This window comes from Caretta caretta, chromosome 2, assembly GCF_965140235.1.
Source record: "Caretta caretta isolate rCarCar2 chromosome 2, rCarCar1.hap1, whole genome shotgun sequence".
In the NCBI taxonomy this organism is placed as follows: domain Eukaryota; kingdom Metazoa; phylum Chordata; order Testudines; family Cheloniidae; genus Caretta; species Caretta caretta.
Genome location: NC_134207.1, coordinates 174742926 through 174769630, shown reverse-complemented (window position 1 = coordinate 174769630; position 26705 = coordinate 174742926). Strand labels below are relative to the sequence as shown.

The following is a 26705-nucleotide window of genomic DNA, read 5'->3' as shown; positions in this document are numbered from 1 at the left end:
CTAATGGCTCAGATAGCTCCTCAGTCAGCTCCTTGAGTATTCTAGGATGTACTTCATCAGGCCCTGGTGACTTGGAGACATCTAACTTATCTAAGTAATTTTTTACTTGTTCTTCCCCTATTTTAGCCTCTGATCCTACCTCATTTTCACTGACCTTCACTATGTCAGATGTCCAATCACTACTAACCTTTTTGGTGAAAACTGAAATAAAAAAGTCATTTAGGACTTCTGCCATTTCCACATTTTCTATTATTCTCCCCCCCCCCCCCAACAAGTAACAGGCCTACCTTGTCCTTGGTTTTCCTTTTGCTTCTAATGCATTTGTAGAATGTTTTCTTGTTACCCTTTTTCTTGTTGTTTGTTTATATTCATCCTTTGTAATTTGGCCTATTTTCCACTTTTTGTAGGACTCTGAGTTTCAGATCATTGACAATCTCCTGGTTGAGCCCCAGTGGTCTCTAGTCATTCTTCCTATCTTTGTGGCATTATATGCTCTTGTGCCCTTAATATCTTTTTGAAAAACTGCCAACTCTCTTGAACTGTTTTCCCCTTTAGACTTGCTTCCCATGGGATATTACCTACCAACTCCCTAAGTTTGCTAAAGTCTGCCTTCTTGAAATCCATTCTCTTTATTCTGCTGTTTTCCCTCCTACCATTCCTGTTTTCCCTCCTACCATTCCTCTACCATTTCATGATCACTTTCTCCTAAGCTGACCTCCACTTTCAAATTCTAATCTAGTTCCTCCCTATTTGTCAAAATCAAATCTAGAACAGCCTCTCCTCTACTGGATTTCTCCACCTTCTGAAATAAAAAATGGTCTCTGGGTTAGTAGAAGATGGATTTTACGGAACATTCCAGTGCTTGTGAACCACTTCTTTGGTTCTTTCTTTTTCAATTTTAATGCATCTCCACACACACAGACACAGACACACACAAAAGTTGACTTCATCTTCTTGGGTGAAAATATCCTACACAACTCAAAGGAAAAATGTCCCCTTTCTATTTTTCTGTCAAAAGAATTTTTGTCATCTTTTCATCTTCTAACAAATACTCCTGTTTAGAGCAAATGCACTTTACCCATTTTAAATAATAATAAAGAAAAGATATATTCATCCAGAGTTGACAAATGGACAGTATATGTCAACCAGTTCCCAGAAAGTGAGGTGGCTTTAATAATCTGTATCGCATTATTATTTCTCTCTCATAACTTTATGGCTTATAGGCAGGAGTTTAGGCACTTGCAGCCTTACCTCCCTGAAGAGTAATGTATCAGGATGGTAATGCATCATGACCACAACAAATGTTCTATTTAAACAGTATTATGATTCCCAAAAGCAAAACATATTACAGCCTGTGATGTCTTAGGTTTTAATATAATTCATGCATTTCCTTTTCTGACTTTTTTTATTGCTGTAAAAACTTGCTCCACTAAAGTTTACTATTCCTTCCTCCTCCTGCACCCCCAAAAACATATAGGACAAGATTTAAATGTGTGCTACACAGGTGTAAATATGAAATAATGCCAATGAACCTACCCCTAATTTGAAAGCGTGTCAGCAATGAGACATCTTACTTACTGAGGTTCCATTTTAGGCCCGTCGTAGTCACGTTGTCACAAGGGTTCCCAACTGGAATGAGGCCACACCAGTTACTTTCAAGTCCTGTGTTTACATGCAGTTTGTGCTTTCCCTGCAATATAGAAAGAAGTCTTCTTTAGACAGTAGCAACCAAGGACCAGGAAGCCATTTATACAACACATTTTAAAAATACAATAGAATACATCTGAATTAGACAGGACTGATCTTAATTCTCCCAAAGTTGAGAAGTATTTGGATCTGGGATTTTAGTGTTGCCTATCATACAGAGAGGGACCAGTCAAAGATCCAGATCTGAAAGTATGGGATTTTGAATCTGCGCTTTTGGTTTGGTCCCATCTATAATCTGAATCCAATACTGTGCAATATTCCTCTGCACTAGCATTCACATCCGAAGTTAGGTTGTTTTTCCTCCATTTTGGACGAATCCTGATCTAGTCATTAATTTTTTTAAACTGTTGACTTTCCATGTGAGCTGTGTAACTCTTTAGAAACAAAACTAGGCAAAACTTACCTAGTTTGGGGGTTCATCACAAAGCCAAAATTTTGGCCACAATTGTATGTTTCATGTACTTTCCCTCCTGGAAAAAGTTCTAAACCAGTAATAAAACAATGGGGTTCTACAAAGTTTAAAAGGGTTCTAGAGAAATAAATCTAAAACCTATGGAATTTAAGAAAACGACATTCCCATAGTTAGGTTTTTAAACACCATTCAAAATAATGAACTAAAGAAGAGTGAACAGTGCAAAGTTCAGAGGGAAAGGAAACACAGCATTTCACAGTACAGGGACAATAATTATCTGTTCTCAGATATGTAGGAAATGGTTTCCTGCAACAGGGCTAGGAGGAAACATCAAAGAAGGAAATTGTGCTAATATCTGTGGGAAAAATATCAGATTCTTCCTACATAATTTATTCTACATAACAAAAGAGATAAGATGCTTCAGAAGTACATGACTTTGGCTTTTATTCTCTTGGATGCATGGGAGCACTTAACTCCTGTAAGTGATAATCGGAGTCACAGACATAATTCTCTCTCACAGCAGTGAAAAATTTAATTTTTTGTATGGTTTATTAATTTCTCTACCAAAATGGGTATTTAAAAAAATACATTTTGGGTTTCTTGGTTTTGTATCACTTACTGAGTGTATTACAAAGACTAAGATCCTTAAAACAAGAGAAAGCTAGATGTGTAACTCAAGCAATATCTTAAGTGGCAAGTAAATAACTTTTTGCTGAAAGAAAATATTGTAAGCGTCAGCCTTGTATTTCATGTTTCCTCTCCCCCAGCAGCCTCCCGCACTGTGAAGTGACAAGTTAGACGAAAATGAAGGAGAAATACCTTACTGCCAAGATGAATTATCTGAGGTGGTTGACAAATTCTTCTGCTTATGCCAAATATCTTATAAAAATCCTCAATATGAACCATGCTCTCAGTTAGCAAATGAACTTTAAAGTTGTCAATTAAAAACTATCAGAATTTATAGCTTTAACCTGTTTGATAGTTTGCAGAGCAAGATGGAGAACAGTTCAACATGGTCTATCTTCTCAAATCACACAACTTCATAAGGTGCTGAGCCACAAGTTTCCATGGGTATTGTGGGTGCTCCACAAATGCAGGTATTTACAAATTCATGCCTAATGCCCTTTTAGCCATGCAACATGCTTAGCTATTTCTCTACTGTGATGTTTCTCATACCCTGTGAGCATTCCCTTCCTGGGAAATTGCTCTGGGCCCTGGTCTACACTACAAACTTATGCTGGTATAAGTCCCTAAGCAATGCAGTTACACCAACCTAACTGCTGGTGTAGACACTGCTATGTTGATGGGAGGGTTTCTCCCATTGACATAGGTACCGCCTCTCGGGCAGGTGGAATACCTAAAACGAAGGGAGAAGCTCTCCTATTGGCACAGATAGTCTTCACTGAGCACTGCAGTGGCATAGCTTCGCTGCTGCAGTGCTTGAAGTGTACACAAGCCCTGAGTTACTCTGCAAGAGGTGCAAGCTATACTGAAGTGTATCTCTATCCTGACATCTATCGGTAAAAGAATATGAAAAGCAGTGAAGTAAAGATGCCTCGCCAAAGAGGGACCTTGATTAATTCCTGGCTTCTCAAACTCAGTTTCTTTGGATTGGTAACCTTGAGATCATTCTTTTAGACTTTGTGGCCCTGATTCAACAATGGAGCTACTCACATGCTTGAAGTTAAGCACCTGGTTGTGGAACAGATGTCTCTAAAAGTATGTTACTGATATAAAGAACATGAGATCTTTAAAACAGAAATACCTCAGGTAATTATCAAAGTGTTGCCAATTCTCAGGGTTTAACCACAAGAGTTGTAATATTTCATATTTTTCTTAAAGCCCAAGCTTACACAGCCAAGTGAGTACAGAAGAATCTCATCTTTCATTTAAGAAAGAAAAGTTTCTAGCCTTCACGCTTGTGCAGAAAAGTTTGAAGACAAGCACTAAACACTCAAAACCCAAATGGCAAATAAAAAGCATTTACAAGTTACATACAAATGTATTCTCTTAAATTAAAATCTCATGATTTAAGCCACTCATGATTTTAGGGGTCTGATTCATGATTTTTGAATGCTCAAAGTTAGCAATATTTATATGCCCTTTGTTTTCAGTTTTTACCAATTTTTACTGAAATTCTGGAAGTCCTGGATTCTCCAGATATACCTCTCTCCTTCTGGAGGGGCGAGGCAGCTCTGGGGGATCCCTCTGGCACCTGAGAGATGGTTCAGAGTCCAGATCTAGCTCTGGCTCCATAAAGACAAATGGCAACCTGGTAAGCTGGATGTCCTGTCCCCCAACACTAAACCTAATATTTTCCCAGAAAACTGTGAAGTTAATGTTGGCATTGATTTTCATCTGTTGTTAAATGTTTGTAGTAAACACTGACACATTGCTAGGAAATTTTAAACAAGTAAAGCCAGAAACAAAGTGCCTTAGCAATACTGTATAGGAATAAATTGACTTATTTAAAAAAAAATCCTACTTTCTTAGGGAGTTTATTTTCTTTTGGGAAACACGTATCTTAAAAAGTTAACAAATGAGTTCATTTGTTTGGCAGAAAGATTAAAAACAACAACACATTTGTACAAAAAGGGCTAGACAGTCAAAGTACTGTAAGCCACCCATGGGGAAAATTAGGTGCAGAATGATACTTTCAAGTTCCCATCTAGAAATCTTCCATAGACGCAACAAAAGGCTACCCACGTAAGGGAGAGTTCACAAAATCAAAAATTTGTTCTTATTTTTAAACTTTAAATAAACAAATACTACACTGGTGCTAAAAAATGAAACTGATACTGTGTTTGTAGAAACCTCTCTAGAAACCAAAGTTACAAAGTTTAAGAGTAAAAAGAAACCCAAAGATGGATTAAAATTACTTCCTTTTAAGTTTTTACCTCTGAAGTAGACAGCTGAACTGCTTTAGCATTTTAACTTACAAATCAAATATCATTTTCTAATGTTACTGGTGATGATAATAATGGCAAATAATATAGCTGTATTGATTTTTATCTTATAAAGTAGTTTTGAAAAAAAAACATTGATCAGTTCTGAGGATTGATTCAATTTATTTTTTCCCACTTTGTGTCTGGTGCTGGGAAATGAGATCAACTTCTAAGTTTAGCACTATGACGAAAATGTCAGAAGGCTGGTTTTTTTAGTGTGTTTCATCCGAACAGGCTTAACTTTTACTCTTGTTTCTGATGTGTTACTCATTTTAGGTGCCATTTTAATAAGAAAGCACGAACAGAATAGGGGCCAAACACAAAAAATAAAGAAAAATCTGGGAAACAATTTTCCCTCTGTTAAGTCTCCTAAATCAAATGGAACGAATGAAATAATCAGCTGAAAATTGGGAGCACCTATACTTAACTACACATCAAAGATAACAGGAATGTATAACCTTTGCTCAAAAATATGAAAGTTAAATGTGGGTAACAAGTAAAGAGTATCAAGTTGCAAGCAGTTGGGCTTCTATTTATAGTGCCTAAGTGTCGCTTCACAAAAACACAAAGGCAAGGACCCTGTCCCAAGGCACTTACAGAGTAACTTAAACAAATCCAATATAACTTGCAAACAATATAATATATAATTAAGGTGGTTCAAACACAAAAAGGTGTGCAGACATGATAGGTGCAGAGCTCAACAAAGGCTGACAGACCAATTTGAGACAGATCTAAAGGAGGAAAGGGATAGGAGTTGGCATGTGGCAGTTGAAAGATTGTTCTAAATATAAAGTGGAATATGGAAAAAAGGCACAAGGTCACAAGGAGAAGGAGACAAAAGTTTAAAACAGTTAACAGAGAGGATGCTGGGAAGCATTAGAATTAGAAGGGGGGGTATCAGCAGAGAAGTAGGAAGTGGATGTTATGGAAAGTGTTGAAGGATAAGGAGTGTGAACTTTAACATGGAAGGAAAAGGAAATCAATTAAGAGACCTAAGGACAGAAGTCGTGGTCTGAGCAGGAAGGAAGATAGACCTTAGCAACAACATTTGGGGTAGATTGGAAAGAAAAAAAAGGAAGATGCGGATGGTCAGGGAGGGTTCTGAAGTAGAGGAGACAAATAATTAACGAACAGACTAGTGTTTCATTAGTGGGGATTCAGAGGGAAAGACAGATTTTAAGGTATTGGGGAGAAAAATGCCTCAGAATTTGGTGACAACCTATATATAGCGAGAGGAAGAGAGGAGCCAGACATGACAATGAAGTTTTAAGCTTGGGGTGTCTTTTTTCAGCAGTAAAGGGAAGGAGACGAGAGAGTTTATGTGGAAAGATACATTTGGTTTGGAACAATATGGAGCTTCAGTAGGTGAAGGGATATCCAGGAAGACACGCTGTGGACATATGGAAATGTGTGACAGGACAGATGATGAAAGGTCATAGAGAGCGAGATGTGGGAGTCATCAGCATAGAGAGGAATGAGATGGGCGGCTATTCTTCTGCCTCACCAGGACTCTACTGTGGAGCCCACAAGGTTCAATATTACCCAATATTCAACACGCAACAAGTTAAGCCTCAGGGTTAACTGCAAGAAGCCACAGACGTCAGTGCCAGCAATATGCAGTTGACACACTGTTCTATACAATATCAATACTTAGTCCTGCCATGAGTGCAGGAGACTGGACTAGATGACCTCTCGAGGTCCCTTCCAGTCCTACAGTTCTATGATTCTCTATTTTAAACACATGCAAAGCCATCATCCATCTTGCCCAGTGTTTGGGTGTGGTAGCTCTTTGATGAAGAGTGGATGGCTGAAACTAAATCGGGGTAAGATGGACACAATGGTGACAAGAGAAGGAAATCATTCTGAAGAACTGGCTGAAACCATATCATCATCCTCAAATGAAGGAATCTGTCCTCCAGTCAAAGCTTTGTATTGTGTCAGGGTTCTTCTAGTCTTCCAGCCTTCTTCTAGACTCTTTACTGCTCCTGGACACCCATATGGCATTAGTAGTCACAAATGACTTATCAACCTCTGGCTGGCCAAAACATTGCCCCCCTTGCTATTGCATGATGCCCTGGCCCCAGTAATGTACTCTCAGGCTTGAGTACTACAGCACTGTGTACCTTATATGTTAGAAGAGAATCTCCAGAAGAAGTTCCAAATGGTGCAGCCACAGGGTAGCAAGTGTTCTGAGTAAAAGAGGGTGACCAGAATACATCACCCTGGTGCTCTGCCCACTGCCCTGTCACCCTGTCCAATCCAAATTAATAAATTTGTCTCAGGAATCACCACTTTCCATGGCAGCTTGTCCTTCATCTGTGCCTACTGTGACATTAAAGTGCAGGGAATCAGGAGTTCCTGGAACCTTGCCAACTGCTGTGGAATACCCTGCCACTAGACTATGATTCTTACAATATTCTGAACAAAATTTAAGACTTAACTCATTATATTAGCTTTCCTTCAGTGACTACCCTATAGATGGCAGCACAAGAAAGTCTGAGCACAGCTGTCATTGTTTCAGAGTAACAACCGTGTTAGTCTGTATTCGCAAAAAGAAAAGGAGTACTTGTGGCACCTTAGAGACTAACCAATTTATTTGAGCATAAGCTTTTGTGAGCTACAGCTCACTTCATCGGATGCATACTGTGGAAAGTTTAGAAGATCTTATTATATACACACAAAGCATGAAAAAATACCTCCTCCCACCCCTCTCTGCTGCTGGTAATAGCTTATCCAAAGTGACCACTCTCCTTACATTGTGTATGATAATCAAGGTGGGCCATTTCCAGCATGGGCAGAGAATACAATCTGTCTTACTGTTTTCTTTCCATACATGTTTGCACTTAGACACAATAATGCTGAGTACAAAAAGATTACCTAAATGACAAGCAGATAGTATTTGAATCCATGGGAACAAATTAAATCTCCAAAATTACAGTGTAAATGGAAAAGACGAAGGGAACAACAATTAAACCAAATAAGAATATGTTTATTTGTTTAAAACCAAATGTTTTGATAGGAATATTTTAAACAAATTCTGGATCCATTTCTATTGAGATTTTATAAAAACTTTTTTTTTTCAACCTTGAAATGTGAGGCCAAATTTGTTGCCAGAATCTTTCTGAATATGGTAAAGCTTTCTTAAATGAATATCCTTTAAAAATGTAATATTGTAGTATTGATATAAAGAGGTGTCACAAAGCAAGCAGTTGTGTGATTTTTCAAAGGTGTCTATGATGCAGAGTACCAATTGTATCAACATTAATTACACAATGGGATTAGAGCTGGTCAAAAGTGGGAAATTTTTGTGAAAACATTTTTTTGTTGGGGGAAAATTTTTTTTTGAAAAATTCTGACCCACTCTAGATGGGATCTTATTAAATCAAAAAAGTGAAGATCACTTACATCTGCTGTAGCATCTATTTTAAATTTAATTGATTGATAGTTCTGTGTTACCCTACAATGGATGCAGCTCCTGTTGCTACTGTTTCCCTTTATGTTTCTCTTAGAATGGGAGACTCTTAAGAGCACATACAGAACAAATACAGTGACCACCACCACAGTTACAAGTAAAGTCTTGTTTGCATTATAAGTTTTAAATGATAAAATGAACTAACTGGCTACAATTATTTGTGTTGTAGTTAACTCACATATTATATGCAACCAATGTGTGATGAATAGATAAGTAGGACAGGATTATACGTGTAGAAGATTGACAAGTATTTAGGAGTGATAGATTTGTATCAGAGAGATAAGGCAGGTAAGGCAGTAATGCACGGCCTACACTATGTTGGGAAGGCACTCATCTAAAGTGCTTGATGGAAAGTGTCATCACCAATATTACATGGTGCTGTAATCTCAGGAGCATCAATTATTTGCTCTTTGGAGAAAATTTATATTTTATATGTACAGAGGTGACCACTTAAATGTTTAACCTTGGGGGATAGTAAATCTCATTTTACTGGCATTCGCCCTAGAGGGATTCCATCCCATAGACTTGTCATAAATTGTTTGAAGCAGATGTGTTCATTGATTGGGGTCTAATAATCATTATAATTCACTCTCTCTAGTACCTGGGATTTAATTCACCGTGGAATAGTTCCTTTATTAGGTGTGCCTCTTCTAGGGTAGCACTAGAAGTGAAAAGCCCTATCCTGCAGATAATTCAAGTGACTGGCACATGCAATCCCATTAATTTCAATGCAATAGAACCATTTACAGCTGATAGGAAGAATTTGCAGGACTGGGTCCAAAGGTTGGACAGTGTTTTGAAGCGCAATAAATTTACTATTTTTCAAGTACAGTGTAGCCAATTAGTTCATCTGACCATTTAATTGTGTTGTTGTAGTAAACTCACATGTATTATGTAATCCATGTGTGATGAATAGATAAATAGGACAGGATTATAGGAGTAGTAATTGACTCTCCTGAGATTACAGAATCATGTAACATTAATGCTGACACTTTTCACCAAGCACATTAGGTGAGTCCCTTCCAAACATAGGGAATAGAAGGCAAAGTACCTTTCTACCTTTGAAACAGTAATTTTATCCTCTATGTCAAGCCCATATGATTGGGTAAGTGGTCAGCAATGGTAAGAGGGGGAAAAAAATGATGCATGCGTCAGGGGGAAAATATGCTTCCGTCAGTTAAACTGCCAGTGGTGAAGACATTACAAATATACACACAAACTGAAATTACGACAGTCTGAAGTGAGCAGCATGCTAGACGGGCGTATGAAATAGTTACTATCAGAGGGAGCTTGGGAAGTTCAGTTCTTGCACACAAGAGCATTCACAGGTGCCTCATAATTTAATTGTCAACGTGCTGTATGAATGTCCCCTCTGAGCACTCATTTTATTAACCCTTATCTGCCAACTACACATGCACCTACACAAATCTTTTCAGATGATCAGAAAGGTACAGAGAGAAGATGCAAATGGGAAGTACAATAACCAAGAATAGTGTGTTTCTTCTCAAAATTTCCAACTAGTTTTTTATTGATCCATTCTGACATTTTATCCCCTTAAACCTATGAGTTTGATGTCCTATACTCAGCAGGTCTATCATTATGGGCTAAGTACAAGTATTAGCATTTTTAGTGATTTCATGCTTAAAAATCAAAACCATTCTAAAGGCCCTTATATTCTGTAATCCCAAAGTGATGAGTATTACAACGTAATTTTCCTCACAATCCATTACTTTAGGACATTTAATATTATCATTCAATCCTTTTTAGTACAATTCTATGAGGAAGAGTCCAGATAGTCTCTCATCTACATTCACTCTGTCCTTTTCCTATGATACTAGAGATCTTTGTGAGTTAATTCACATGGCAAGGATATTGTTCACATATCTGTGGCACAAATAATTTGCTATGAGAGCTGAGAGGCTCAATTGCCTCTTCACTGCACTATTAAACCGCTACCTATTGCTGCCCTATATCCAGTCAAGATCAGCTAAGCTTCAAAGCGAGTAGATGGTTTCAGTGCTTTTTTTGTAAGAATAGTGCTCTATCCCATATTAGAAGAAAGAATGCTACAGTGGTTTCAAAAACAAGTTAGCAAATCTGTCCTATTCTTCTAAGGAACTATGTCAGAGTTTGGCTACATGTGGTAAACAGTATTCAATAGCTGATCTTAAGCATGATTTAAATAGGTGTGACAGAACTGTCTTGTTTATCCAACTCATTATTAAGCACGGGTTAAACAGAGATGTGATCAAACTTATTATTATGCAGCATGGCCCGCTAGCGTAAATGCACCCAAACCATGTTATGGTGAGTTAAAAATCAGTCTTCTCTTCTCCAGACTAAACAAACCCAATTTTTTCACCCCATCTTCCCTCATAGGTCATGTTTTCTAGACCTTTAATAATTTTTGTTGCTCTTCTCTGGACTTTCTCCATTTTGTCCAGATCATTTTGAATTTTAATCCTATCCTCCAAAACATTTGCAACCCCTCCCAGCTTGGTATTGTCTGCAAACTTTATAAGTGTATTCTCTATGCCATTATCTAAATCATTGATGAAGATATTGAACAGAACCGGACCCAGAACCGATCCCTGTGGGCCCCCACTCTTTATATGTCCTTCCAGCATTGACTGTGAACCACTGATAACTACACTCTGGGAGTGATTTTCAAACTAGTTATGCGCCCACCTTATAGTAGCTCTATCTAGGTTGTATTTCTCTAGTTTGTTTATGAGAAGGTCATGCAAGACAGTATGAAAAGCCTTACTAAAGTCAAGATATACCACATCTACCACTTCCCCCCTATCCACAAGGCTTTTTACCCTGTCAAAGAAAGCTATCAGGTTGGTTTGACACTATTTGTTCTTGACAAATCCATGCGGACTATTATTTATCACCTTATCTTCTAGGTGTTTGCAAATTGATTGCTTAATTATTTGCTCCATTATCTTTCCGGGTACAGATGTTAAGCTGCCTGGTCTGTAATTCCCCAGGTTGTCCTTATTTCCCTTTGGTCCCTTGGTCTCTTTGGTCATAATTACCTGCAGCCATAACCCAGAGGCTGTTTGCAGCATCCCAGGAAACTTCTCAGTGGGTGATTAGCATTCTAAGACCTATTGTTCTTCCTAATGGCTCTTCCTAACTGGCCATCCAGACTGATTGCATTCTGTCTAGTGGACATTCCACAGGTGTAAAAACATTTGTAATAGATGCATAGACAATATTGCTAACTTCAGATACAAAAATGATACATGCATACAAATAGGATAGTCATATTCAGTAAATCATAACCTCTCAAATGATATCTTACATGACCCATCTTGCATAAAACATCTTAGTTATGCCATAATCATATAATAACCATATCTCTATGAGGAATATGGGGTGTAGTGTCACAACTACATGTACACCTTTCTGGTTTTACTTCTGGTTCTAGGAAGGAGTAATCTGATGCCCTTGTAGCAGTGCTCTCATTGACAGACCTTGCTTCAAAAAAACTGGGATCTTTCCTCTCCCAGCTGAATCTGAAGAAAAGTTACATCTCAGATGACTGTGCTGAGGATGACTGATTATCCCCAAGTTCCAATCCTGCTTGTATTAAAGACCGAGATCCCCAGTTCCCTAAATCAGGATATGTTAAAGACTAGGGTGTCCTGCAGAAGCAGTTTCTTCCCTACCACCATCCCTTTCTCATGTAGCAATGGAGTCAATTGAACTTTACAGTGCATAAAACATATTCCTTTTGGCAACAAAATGTATAGTGAATGTGGAATTTCTATTAAAATATTTGTAGAGCATACGTTGGTACAACTCCCATTCATTTCAACAGGAATTGTACCCCCTAATATCAGGGGTGAATTTGATCTTTAGAATCCAGAAGAGAATCCCTATCACATTAAAATAATTTTAAATAGGGCACATTTAGTCCTAAACTATTTCACAGTGCTGTAAGTGTTACGGTCAAACTTGGACCCTTTCTCAAAGGTCTCTGAAGGTCTGAAAGCAATATTTGCATTTTCCTGGCATCCCATTTATCATCACAGCCATAATTCTGAGAGATTATCTCTACAGAATTAAATTGATACATTAGAGTACCACCAAAAGGTAAAAGAAATTGTATTGGTTTGCAGCAAGGACAACAAAAATCCCTGACAATATTTAATTGCTTACTGCTTTCTGGACAAGGTGCTGACCTCCTGCACCTGGAAAAATTAGTATTTAAAAACCTGAATCTACGGACTGACAGCACATCTAAGTCTTAACACTGACTTACACCTCATTTACCTTTTATACACCAAACAGCATTTGCACTCTCAAAATATGTGACCAATAAAAGCAACTAGAAATAAATAATGCTGTACAAATTGCAGAGCAACATGAGGCAAAAAGAAGAATCATTACACAGAAAATATAAAACTAATGATCATTGTAACAAAAACCATGTAAGTGTTGAGAGGTTGTAACAAGTAATGTTGTTTATTCTATGCTTTTCATATGATTCTATAGTGATATATGATCAGCATATAGAAACTTTTAGCCAGTTTCAAACAGCATCAGGTTGAACAGAGAGGGTACCTTCCTGGAAAGAAACTAGACTCCAGCTCTCTTGTGTCCAAAAGCAATAAGGACTTTTGATAGGAGACAGGGGCTCTAAACACACAACCCAAAACAAAGGAACAGAGACTGATAAACAGAGACGGGTCAGATTATTCACAGCCTGTGTTTCCAAGGTAGGAAAGATAATTTTGACAAGAGCTGTCCAAGTCTAAAAATGAACAAAGCAGTTTCTTCCCGAGAGAGGTAGCCATAAAGAGAAATTCTGAATAAAACAGGATGGATGGTAGGAGCACATATGGCTGAAATGTTGAAAGCCTGAAAAGCCAAGCAATAAACTCCACATAACCTGAAGTACCAGTAACTTCTGGGAAAAACTACGTGGATGTGCCCAGCATTAAATAGCATGTAATCAAGGATCATTTATTAAATAGGATGTAACAGGGAGGGGGCACCCCTGAATTCTGTATTCCTTTGTTCTGAATCTAGTTTGGCTATAGAGGTGGCTTCCCTGTTGGAAAATAGGAGTGCTCTTTAACTCATTCTTTCAGCCCATGAAATAAGAAGCCCACTTACACTACTAGTAGAAGAGATATTAAGCATAACATTTTGAACTGAAATGAAGATTCTATTTTCTGAGATCCCAGCCAAACACAAATTGTCAGCAGAGTAGGAGTATTCATGCAGCGCTAAAGAATTCACATCTAATGTTGGCTTTAATTTGTTAAGTTCCAAAGACATTATATATTTACTTATTATTCTCCAGGTGATGGACTAATTATTTTAAACTAATAAAAAATGGCTCAGATTATCATCATAATCATTTTTAAAGAAGTAACTAACAATTTTTGGGACCTCAGTTTTTTGGAGACCAATCTGATACACCTTAGAGAGGCCTGATTTTCAGAGAAGAGATACTTAGCACTTTTTGAAAATTAAGTCACTTTATGATGTCTCAAGTTGAGTAGCCAAAATTTGAGGCACCAAAATTACTGGTCAATAGTGAAAATCTTAGCAAAAGAGCTATAGAAAGCATATAATGGTTAATTACTACATTCACTTAATTGTATATTTATTTATATTTGAACAACAACTAGTTTTATATTGGATGTGTAGGGATTGAGAATGACTACTCAGCATTCTGACACCTTGAAATTTATTACATGAAATACAGGTAAAGGGGGGTATTGTTATACCAGATGAACACGGCCCATTACTGTTTATACAAGAAACTATTTCCTACATGCAGAGTAAAAAAGATAAGAAAGCATGTCTAAAGCAATTTATAACTCAAAGAGTTAAGTACTTAAAATGACCTCCTAACATCTGAAACAGTAAGAAACTGAAAGAAAGAAATCAATTAATTGACTTAATTATTTAAGGATTAGGCTCCTGAAGAATTTACCTTTGTTTTTAGCTATGGTTAAACCAGGAAAAAAAAGTTAATTACTTTTAAGTCATACCCGATTAGTGAATTTCAGATGAAAGGAGAAAAAACAGTTTAAAAACTACTCTATATGAGTATTTGAGGTTTGTAATAGATCTTATCTACAGATGTGGAAAAAATTAATTATGGTTTGTTATTACTACTGCTGGAGAAATAATTTGTTTTAAACCAACACTTGAAAAACAATAATTGTTTAAATAAATTCAACTTCTAACTTTAGAATAGATTTGTTTAACTGACAGCAATAAATACTAATGGGCATAACTCAGATTATCCAGAATAGGGTCTGTATTCGGGTACTGTGTGAACAAAAATGCCTTTCTAGAATTAGTTGAAGATGGATTAATAATGAGTAATATTTGGATTTCTCTGTGTTACTCTGCCACAGTTGCAATCAGTGGGCCTCTCTGAGCTGGAGCTATACTTTAAGGCAGTCTCTCCCCAACCATTCCTGATTACTGTACCCCTTAGAAATTAATAACACGAGGTACTGTTTGCAACTGCTTCTCACTCCTCTGTGCAGCTATGCAGTGGGGGTCCTGCAGAAAAGTTTGTTAATGCACACCAGGATCTCCCAGGAATCCTTCACAGAGACCTCTAGAAAACTTTCCTAAAGGTACTGTGCAATCCTCTGCCAAAGTTTCCTTGGCAGAACTGCTTTGTTTCTTCCCCTGATGTAAGAAACTTTGCCGTGCCAATCAGTAATTACTTCTGCAGGAACCAAAGCAGCACACAGGCAAGCAGTAGGAGATGTACCCTTGCCCGCCCCCACGATGTACTGCGATCCATTCTCAGAACGCTTAGCGACAGAAGGTGGTGATTTGCACAGTGGGACAGGTTTCTCTCTGTCGGTGCTAGAGCACCAACGGTGGTTGTACTCCACCGACACAAGGAACATTGTGTGAACATTCACAAGCGATGTAATTCCAGAGGTTTATGATCACTGACATAATTTAAGTTGACTTAATTCTGTAGTATAGACATGGCCTAAGAAATCCAACCTTTTCCCGATTTGTCACATCAAGCATAAGACAAAGAACTACAGCTGGCTACAGGCTGATTGACTGGGAGCATAAGGAATGCCTGAGTGCTGCTTTGGTTCCTGCAGAAGGAATTACTGATTGGCAAGGCAAAGTTTCTTACATCAGGGGAAGAAACAAAGCAGTTCTGCCAAGGAAACTTTGGCAGAGGATTGCACAGTACATTTAGATATCATGTAAAGACATCTTTTTTACTTTTATTCAAATCTAAAATCATAAATCAAATATATATCCCACAACAACCACGCTGCACTTTAGGAAGAACGCTTATATAATGAGCCATATCTATGCTGGTGGCAGAGCAGGATGGGGTGCAATTGGCTGAATGGAACCAGAGAAGGCCTTTAGAAATTAACTGACTGGGTTGGGCAAGTCATCCATTTCTTCTGCTTTTTGAAGGCTTTAGAAAGACACTATGCAGAAGGCCAATGTGCATTTCTAACCTTAGGTCAGACATACTTGTCAGTGAAATCATCCAGAATTTTTTATATATATGTTAGATCAAAACACTGTCTTCCCTCTACGAAAGGGACATACTTCATTTAAAAAAATAAAATAAAACTTGTTTTTTGGAAAAAAAACATAGGATAATCATATTTTTGTTATTAGAAAGCCAGTTCAGAAATCCAGGTTTTCTTTGGAAGAGTTTTCCAAAAAGGATTTCCTATACTGATATCTCCCTAATGAACCATGACATCATAATACATTGATTCAATTTATAGACTTAATTTCTATTCAAATGCATTAGCAGTGTTATGAAGGGTATGCTTGTGTTCATTTTAAACAAAATGTGATTTAGAAGGTACTTATGCAAAAAGAAGCATGCTGTGGCTCACTACCCTAGAAACATTCTAGAAAAGGCCAAGGGGAGGAGGGCGAGTTCAACATGTGGAGTGGAGAAGTATAAGCATGTGATGAACAAATCCATAAATAGAAAGGTTAAATATGATTGGTTTGAGGTTTGTGTTATGTAACTTGTTATGCAACTGCCATGTGCTATAAAATTGCAATGGGAAGGGCTCCTTGCTGGAGGGACTCTGGCTGATTTTTGTACCAGGGGCTCTCCCTTTGTGCACACTGAATAAAGTCTTATTGAATTGAATTGAATCGAATCGAAGACCCTTGATTCTGCCTGGCATCTGACTTGGTTACTATTGGGAACCACAAAATCCCAACAGTTTTAAACACTTTCCAATTTATAATTCCTATGTAATAAAAGCATAACTAGAGTGGTTGTAAGCTAATAAATTGTACATGGTCACTTAACAGATTTTATTATTCTTAAGCAATAAGCAGGTGTGACACAGAGACCCCCTTCAAAGAGGGTTCCCTGTTCTTTGCAACAGCTCTCACCTCAGACCTGGCAAACTCACTACACCAAACACGTCTCACAGGATATTTATCCACGAAGACCAATATGTAAGGTATCTACAGAAAGCTCATAACTTGTCAAGACTCATAACCATTAAGAGATGCATGTACAGGTAATATTTAAGAAATAATGTATTAATATTCATGTATGCTTTATGGACTTGGAGTAGAAATTAATCACCAGGAGGTAATGTGTCTTGATGATGGCCTATTCCGGCAAGGGGGAGTTGTCACCCCGCCCTGTTTGGTGGGTGAGACGATGCAAGGCTCACTTGTTCAGCGTCACACAATACTTAGGGCTTGGCTACACTTGCGACTTAGAGCACATTAAAGCAGCCCCAGGTGCCCTACCTCATGACGTGTCTACACTGGCAAGGAACATACAGCGCACTGACTCCACGGCTAGAGCGCTCCTGGTACTCCACCTCGGCGAGTGGAATAATGTTTTGTTTGCCCCCGCTGAAGTGCTGCAGCGCCAGTGTGGACGCCCTGGTCTGTTAGTGTGCTCTGATCGGCCTCCAGAAGTGTCCCACAATGCCTGTTCTGGTCATGACTTTGAACTCTACTGCCCTGCCCTCAGGTGACCAACCGTCAGACCCGCCCTTTAAATTCTCTGTGAATTTTGAAAATCCCCTTCCTGTTTGCTCAGCCAGGTGTGGAGTGCTCTCAGCGAATCTTTCCAGGTGACCATGCCTCCACGCACCAGGCGATCCCCAGTATGGAGCAATGGCGAGGTGTTGGACCTCATCAGCATTTGGGGGGAGAAAGCTGTCCAGTCCCAGCTGCGCTCCAGCTGTAGGAATTACATTACCTACGGGCAGATATTAAGGGACACGATGGAAAGGGGCCATGACCAGGATGCACTGCAGTGCAGGATTAAAGTGAAGGACCTGTGGAGGAGAGAGACATCCCGGCATCCCTAGCTGCATGCAGCCAGGAGCTGTTCTCAAGCCAGGAGGAAGGTAGCCAGTCACAGCGGCCGGTGTTTGGGAAAGGACAAACACCAGAGGAGGTTCCTCTTAAGCAGCTTTTATTTTGGGAATGAAGTTATTCGGTGCGGGCTCTTGGGGCGAGGATGGTTGCAGGGTTAGGGCTGCATGCATGCCTAGATGTGGAATAGGGCACTGATGTGCTCTCTCACATCGTGTTAATTGGCCTCAGTGATCTCTTCAAAGGTCTCTTCCAGAAGTTGGGCAATGCACTTGCACAGGTTTCTTGGGAGAGCCGCTGTGGTCCTTGTCCCAGTCAGGCTAACTTGTCCATGCCACTCTGCCATGAGAGGCGGGGGAACCATTGCTGCACACAGACAAGCTGCATATGAGCCAGGGTGGAAGCTGCATTGTACTAGAAGACCCTCCCTTGCTTCCCAGATCACCCTCAGCAGCAAGATATCTTCCAGAACGAACGCCTGTGGAAAATGTGGGGAGAGTGTTCAGTATAGGGGGCTCCTGCAGCTGTTGACTCTCCTCAAGGCACAGAAACCTAGAGAACAGTATGGCCATGAAACAGTCAGTCCCCCTTGACCCAGTGCTTACTCACTATTTTGGGGCTCCCTTTGGGATGGGCAAATGATGCTATTGTGTTGACTGTGCTTGCCCTTAAAGACGGGGGAATGATTGCTCTGTCTGGTGTGAACAACGCTGCCTCTGTTAAGTGTTGCATTTTGCCTTTACAGATGCAACCTTGAGATCTCAGCCGTCCGTGTTACCACTGGCTGAAAAACTTCAATGAATTAGGAAGAGGCCATGGAAAAGCAAAGAAGCCAGACAGCAGTCCCTTAATGAGAATAAAAAATTGCAGGAGTGGAGAGAGAGAGACAGGAGGACCCGCCAGCAGAATGAGGAGTGCCAGCACAAAAGCGCAGCATTCCGGTAGCAAAGCCCGGAGCGGCTGATAAGTATCATGGAGCGCCAAGTGGACTCGATCCAGGCGCTCGCAGCCAAGCAGGTGGGGCCCTACCACGCCCGCCCCCCTGCAGCCGTTGGCCCAAAACTCTTTCCCTTGTACCCCCATGTCACCTCCAACCCACTATCCCCCACACTGTTCCCTCTAAGCTGTGCGCACGCACGCAGATCCTAAACCCCACGCACACGGCGAAACCACGAGCACAAAAATTTGCACAGAAGCAATGTTTTGCGCACACGGCCTGTCAAAAATTAGAGGGAACGTTGATCCCCAACATCTGGGTTCTTATCGCCACCAGCTACCTCCAACACCTGTAGCTTCACCACCCAGCCCTGAAAACTACAACCCTTACCCGCTGCACTCAACCCCCATCACCATGCAGTATAGCCGTCCTGAAGTGCAGCACTCACTACACAGCACTCCAGACAGGAAGGCTGAGTATAACAACAGGACATATGCAAATTTGTGATTGTATCGTTGCCCAGCTCACCCCCGTGTCCTTTCTGTTTCCCAGGCAGTTGTGTTTCTTTTCAATAAATGGATTTTTTGGCTTTGAAAACATTCTTTGTTATTTATTGTATAAAGTAAAAGATACCTCAGCCCAGGAAAGCAACAGGCACTGCAAGTCAGTGTAGCAAACACAGATGCCTACTAAGACTGGAACCGCTGCACTTCACTCCAGGGCACCAGACATTACTGGTGGCTTTTAGCCTCAAATTGCTCCCTCAAGGCATCCCTAATCCTTGCAGCCCCATGCGGGGCCCCTCTAGTAGCCCTTCTCTCTGGCTGTTCAAGTTCAGCCTCCAGGTGTTGAACCTCCGAGTTCCATTCCTGAATGATCTTTCACCCTTCCCTTCACAAATGTTATGGAGGGTACAGCACGCGGATATAACCACGGGGATGCTGTCATAGGCCAGGTCCAGCTTCGCATACAGAGAGTGCCAGCAGCCCTTTAAATGGCCAAAAGCAGTCTCCGCAGTCATTCTGCACTGACTCAGACTGTTGCTGAATTGCTCCTTGCTGCTGTCAAGGATCCCTGTGTAGGGTTTCATGAGCCATGGCATTAAAGGGTAAGCGGGGTCTCCAAGGATCACAATGGGCATTTCGACTTCCCCTATGATGATCTTCTGGTCTGGGAAAAAAGTCCCGGCTTGCAGCTTCTTGAACAGGCCAGTGTTTTGAAAGATGCATGTGTCATGCACCTTTCTGGGCCAGCCTGTGTTAATGTCAATGAAACACCCACGGTGAGCCACAAGCGCCTGGAGAACCATGGAGAAATACCCCTTCCAATTAATGTACTCTGAGGCTAGGTGGCCTGGTGCAAGAATTGGAATATGCGTCCCATCTATTGCCCCTCTGCAGTTAAGGAAACGCATTTGTGCAAAGCCAGCCACAATGTCATGCACGTTACCTAGAGTCACGGTTCTTCTGAGCAGGATGCGATTAATAGCCCTGCAAACTTGCATCAAGACGATTCCAACGGTTGATTTTCCCACTCCAAACCAGTTAGCAATCGATCGGTAGCTGTCTGGAGTTGCCAGTTTCCAATATGCAATAGCCACCCAATTCTCCACTGTCAGGGCAGCTCTCAATCTCATGTCCTTGCGCTGGAGGGTGGGGGCGAGCTCATCACACAGTCCCATGAGAGTGGCTTTTCTCATCCGAAAGTTCTGCAGCCACTGCTCGTCATCCCAGACTTGCATGACTATGTGATCCCACCACTTGGTGCTTGTTTCCCGAGCCCAAAAGCGGCGTTCCACGGTGGTGAGCATGTCCATGAATGCCACAAGCAATCTTGTGTCGTATGCGTTACTCGAGTTGATATCATCGTTGGAGTCCTCACTGTCAGTTTGGATCTTAAGGAGTAACTCGACTGCCAAACGTGATGTGCTGGCGAGACTCGTCAGCATATTCCTCAGCAGTTTGGGCTCCATTCCCACAGACCGAAAGGGAAGACAGAGCGCACAGTACAAAAAATATTGAAAGATGGTGCCAAGTGTGGACAGAAGCACAGAGATTGCTGGGATGCGAACTGATGTATCATGGGGCATTGGGACAGGACCCAGAATGGGAAGAGGTGCTCTGTGGGATAGCTGCCCTTAATGCACCGCTCCCAATGCCGCTGCAAGTGCTGCAAATGTGGCCATGCCAGTGCACTTGTTGCTGTCAGTGTGGACAGACTGCAGCGCTTTCCCTACTGTGCTCTCCGAGGGCCGGTTTAACTCAAAGCGCTCTACATCTGCAAGCGTAGCCACGCCCTTAGACTTTGAACGGGAAACCACCGAAAGCAAGGACAAATAATCAAATCCACTTACAGGTAAAAAGGAAACTTTACAACAAGCCAGGATTTCGCACCTTGTGTGAACAAAACAAAAGGTTGTTTTCAGTATAATACAGGGAGGGAGAAGCACTCTGTAGCCATTCATTGAGGAAACCCCTTGAGGAAGGGAGTGCTTTCATGAAGGTTTGAATCCTGGTTCTTGAGAAATGGATGGAACTTTGGGGAAGAAATCTACTGGATTAGATAGGAAAGTTAACTATTGGTACCATTTGCTTTCACCACACCCTCGTTTCTAGTTAAATCCTCATTCTCTCTTAAATAAACCTTCTTTTGTTTTATTATAAGTGCTCCCAAGTGTTGAGTGGTTTACAAGAGCAGCGCTTTAAGGTAAAACTGGAGTACACTGCACCTCTGGGTGCGGAGGATCTGGAATTTATGAGAGTAGCCAGTTTCAGGGACTGGGATGGTACAGGGGAAGGATTCAAAGGGATTTGAGAATTGGGCTGCACCTATTGTTAACCTGCAACGTGAAGTCAGGGTTGGTAGAGCCCAGCGGAGATGCTTAAGTGGCTGACAGGCTGGTGGGGTGACGGAGCTGACACCCAGACACCATGGGTAAGATTCCTTCTTGCTGGAGGCAGGGAGTAATAAGGTGCCTCACAGTCCTAGGTACCCCAAGAACTGTCACTGCAGGATGTTACATATGTTTGTTAGACATAGCTACTTGGCTAACAAGTTACTTCAAACAACCACTGCTATAGGGTTCTGCTGGTTAGTATGAATTTATTAACTAGTTTCATTTTGATATTTGAAATTAATTAAAAATAGAACTTCCAATTAAAACAATTCTGAATTAAGTCAATCCAACCAATTAGCAGGAGACACTGTCTCTCTTTCTTTAAAATATAGAACTGCATCAAGAATTAAATTTAAAATGACAATTAGTAAGATGAAATATCTGAATGGTTATCAATTCCCTTATAAACACAACAAAGTTGCTACATTTTGGTCTTTTAAAATGTCTAAATCCAAACTCGAATTAAGATTTGGAAAGGGATCATGTATACAATGAAAGTGTATAAAATGTAACCAATTTGTATAGCTCTCTTACTCCTTATTTTAGATCAAAGTTTTGGATGCTGTCAGTTGGGACACAAGGTAGCAAATGTTTGCTTTCTGAATTGGTACAGTTATTTTCCCCTCCTTTCTTCTTCTAAGCCATTAAAATTTTCTGTTGATAGTTTTAGGACAGCATTTTATCAGCCTCAAGGAGCAAAAAATCCTTTGGAGTATTTCAGCTGGTTTTAAGGAAACCCTACTTCTGATAAGACAGAGATGCCACAGTCTTGTCACTATCTGTTGTTATCCTCCTGCCCAGAATTCCCCATAAAAGTTCTAAGAAGAATGAGAAGAGAGTGTTAACCTACCATACTTTCATTTTTTATCATCATGGATTCCATTTTCAGGTGGTTAGAAACTTGGACTTGTGAACTACTCTTTTGGTGTTATTACTGTGCTCATACCTCAGTGCAATGGGCAATAACATAAGAACATAGGAATTACCTTGCTCAATCTTAATTCTCTTTAAAAGACTGAAGAGGCTAGGTCTCCACTGGAGTGTTCTCTAACATACCGCTGGTTCCAAATGCACACACAGCTAGACAAGGAGAACTTGATGCATGGACAAGAATATAGTATAAAGACCCTTACTATTAAGCACTAGGGAACTTTTTGAGGAAGAGACCTGAGCGTTCCTCCACACCTATCAGCTGTCCCCCCAGCTCCTGCTTTCAATAATGCTCAAAAGCCTTTTTGGCTTAAACTACCAGTCTTCCTGATCAAGAAAAGGCTATTGAGTTTCCTGTAGTGAAGGAGATCCAATTAAATATAATACAAAGGTGTTAATAACTGATTTCAGCTATTTGCATATAAACTAGTCAGGTACCACAACGGGGTAAGATTGAGGGAAGGAATTTCTTGAAACCTTAAAATCAGTGCTGTTGCAGATAAGCTGTTCTATAATGGCCTCTGGACACTGAATGTTGACCTTCTTACTGGAAAGTTTATGATATATCAGTTTAGTTTAATAGTGGGCTGTAAGGAAAACCTGCAGGAAGGAACCAGTGGCTCCAGATAAGCCACTCACTAGTAAACACTTAAGGCTTAAGAGTCAATGCTCTATTAGCTGGGGTGGGGGTGGCAGCGAAAAACCTGGGAACTGACAAGAAAAAGGGACTCCAGCTGAGTTAAAAGGACTCTCTCTCTCTCTCTCCAGAGCAGGGGCTGTGGCTGGGGAGCTGTTGGGAAAACAGACTGTCAGACAGGCATCCATTGGAGTATCTGAAGAAGCTAGGACTGCCTTGGCCACCACTATAGGATGCAAGGGCTTTAGGTAAGAGACATACCTGTAGACTGTTGCTTTAAAATCCTCTCTCTAAATGTTTAATTATAAAATGAAAGGGCACATTATTTACTATTGTTTAAGAATCCCCAAACTCACTTTGCAATCACAATTGTAATAACCAAGTGAAATAGACAGGAGATCAAATGGGAAGAAAGAAAAACAAACTACAAACACACACTCAAGCAAACAAACCCAGAATTGTCCATGCTTCTATTCTTCCAACATGGTTGATATTGGCTACCAGAATAGAGATGGCCCTGAGCTGCATAGTTAGATAACAGAAATTAATATCTGCATTTTAAGTTTGAGGGTGTTTCAAAGCCATGGTTAAAGTTTGGCCAGTTATAGATATGAAGCAACCAGAAAGTTCACATCCCTTTCTGGATCCAAAATTTCCCCAAACTTTGTTGGCAGTAAGACTTGGGGTTATGGTAAGTCTCTCTCTATACCAGACGTTCATAAACCTGGAAAACATGTCACAGCATAGAAGCCAGGGGACAGGCTAGCAAAGGTGAAATATTGTTGGAAGAGCTATAAAGCTATATTTTATGAAAAACAAGGAGTTATCTTGAGAGAAAAGTTTGGGATTTTTTTAAGTGAGAAAATTTCAGAGTTTACCAAACTGTGAATTCCACATCTTTACCTTAATAGTTTTGTCTCTTTTAGATATGTATTGGGTGGATAAATATTTTATGGAGACATTTTCTCCTACCTGCAATTTCTAAAGTTTGCAGCTGCTGCCACCCAAACAGGAATTATATTATATAGCCCAGTGATAGTCAGACAGAGGCTTGCAAGCGGCAAGTGGCTCATTAATGTGTCCATCTAAGTTATTAACCAATCACAATGCTTTTACTATGTTATTAACCAATTATAGTTGATAAAAACAACAGCACTTGGTCAGTCATTTTGCTGTGAGAATGATATATAAACTAACTATTTCCCCCATCATAGTGTTTAAATACAAATATATAGTGCTATCGTAAATGAAACAATGAATTCTCACTATTGTGGCTCTTCTGGATAATGCTGATCACTAATTTGGCTCTTGAATCACTAAAGTCTGAGTATCACTGATAAAGCCAGTCCTACAATCTCCTGAGATGTTAATTTGTCTTCAGTCTAGAAAGATATCATTCATTACAGAAAATTCTCTCTCAAAGTACACTTGGGAATATTTGCTATAAGTCTACCGGTAGTTCTGTTTTGAAAAGGGCTTCATTGTGTGTGCATGGTTCTTTTGTTTTTTTAACATCAAAGTTAATAGTTGCTTCAGAACAGACATCTTTTTTCCTCTTGCTGTCTTTGCAGTTTTCTTATCAATCACATAATGCTTAGCCTTTGTATTATTAGTGCTATATATTCCTTAGGCAATTTTCATCAAAGCAGCTGGCAATTCTGTCCAAAAATTTCAAACACTCAAAAAAGGTTTTTCAACTTCTAGCTAGAAAACAAGGGAAGAGAAAGACCTAACACAACATAACAAATCATAAGCTATTATCCTGACCTAGAGTTACTGAACGCATACATCAAAGGAAATTGACTGATTTCTTGAATGTCACAGTTAAAGTGCTATGTTTCCTTTCAGCATGTTAAATGTCGGCAGCTTAAGATTCTAAGTTTAAAATGCCATTTTCTTTCTTAAGACTTGTACTCTCTTAACATCCTATGGGCTGAGTCTGCCTTTTGATCCAACCTGCAGTTCTGTAGTTCTTTTGTTTTTGTTTTGTTTTTAAACCCCCAAACTCTTTGGGCCAGATTTCTAAAGCCTGCCCTCTCTTTTAGTATCTGCCATTTGTAGGCAGAAATAATTGCGGATACAGTTCAGTTAATTTAGACATTTAAATACATTATTGCACTAGATCAATAATTTAAACATATAAATAGCCTAAATTGTTCCCAAAACTGCACAAACAGGGAGGCTTAGATAGAGCTGGGTGGAAAACCAGCCCTTTATACAGTTCTCTTTAGGGCCTGAGCCAAAGCCAATTGAAAGCAATGGGAGTCTTTGCGCTGACTTCAATGGATTTTGGATTAGGCCCTTGAGGAGGTGACTGCAACTTGCTCACAAAATGTTTGGCCAACTAGCAGCCTCTCATCTGCTTCAAGGCCTTAGAGATATGCATTTCTTTTACACCGAGGAGAGGTTTTAACAAGATCATATTTCCATATTCCACCATCAGGAGCAGGTGCAATTTATTAGGTAATACCTCTAAACCCAGGGTGGCCTTTTCATATATACCTTCTGTATAGTGTAAGAAGTTGGCTTTTGGCAAGTTACCACACAATGAAATCAGATATTGCAGTTTTCCTCTATATTCAGAATAGGAGCTGTGAGATAAATGGAGAAGTAACTGCTGGAAAATGTTGGCTTTTTAATGGTAAATACTGTAAAAAATGCAAAACTGGCCACTTAGGAACCCTACAAAGGACATGAGATTATGCATGAAGGAATTTTGATCCATAAACTGTTGACTGCATTACACTAATCCATGAGTACCTATATATATCCATACATCTAACATATTTCTTTAAAAACTGACCACTGTAACACGAATAATAGTCTTCATTTAAAAAAGACTGAATATAATGCAGCACAAGTAAATTAAATTACTGTGCAGTATGTAAAAATGAGAAACACGATAGATGCTGAACTGGCTGATTTATACATAATGACCCGTACCACACATGGAGCTTAAACACAGGTTATATTTGCTAGAAGCATGGATATTTACCCCCTGTGCATAACCAGATAGATTCTAAAGCACAAGAGAATCACACATGGTGTATATCACACACCCCTTAAGGAATGCAGCCATTTTTGTCTTATGTGCCTTTTGCATCTAAAAGAGCAGAAATGTACCTTCTTTTCTTTCCTTTCACAGCATAAGTCTTCTGTCTTTCACATAAAGAATAGGTCAAAGGCAGACCTCACCATAGGGACTTTTGATTTTAACAAAATAAATTTCTTGGTTAAGAGACACAAGGTGGGTGAGGCAATATCTTTTATTGGAACAACTTCTGTTGGATCAGATCCAGTAAAAGTGTGTGTGTGTGGGGGGGGGGGGAATAAGTCAATCTTTGGCTTTGATTTGGTAGTGAAAGTTCACATCTTCCAGTCATGAAGTGTATGAAGTGTATGGCCATTACCCAGTTACCTGTTAATG

At 39.9% G+C, this 26705-nt stretch overlaps 1 protein-coding gene across 5 annotated transcripts in view; it reads right to left on the bottom strand.

The window, feature by feature from the left end:
- Nucleotides 1-26705, bottom strand: part of TPK1 (thiamin pyrophosphokinase 1) — a 480210-nt gene that overhangs the window by 102931 nt on the left and 350574 nt on the right. For 4 of the 5 annotated variants that reach the window (XM_075125594.1, XM_048839086.2, XM_048839084.2 and 1 more), the window contains one exon: nt 1579-1690. In XM_075125594.1, coding sequence (XP_074981695.1) covers nt 1579-1690 — 112 coding nt within the window. Of the gene's footprint in view, nt 1-1536; nt 1691-26705 lie in introns of all 5 variants that reach the window. The other variant, XM_048839088.2, reaches the window with a different exon arrangement.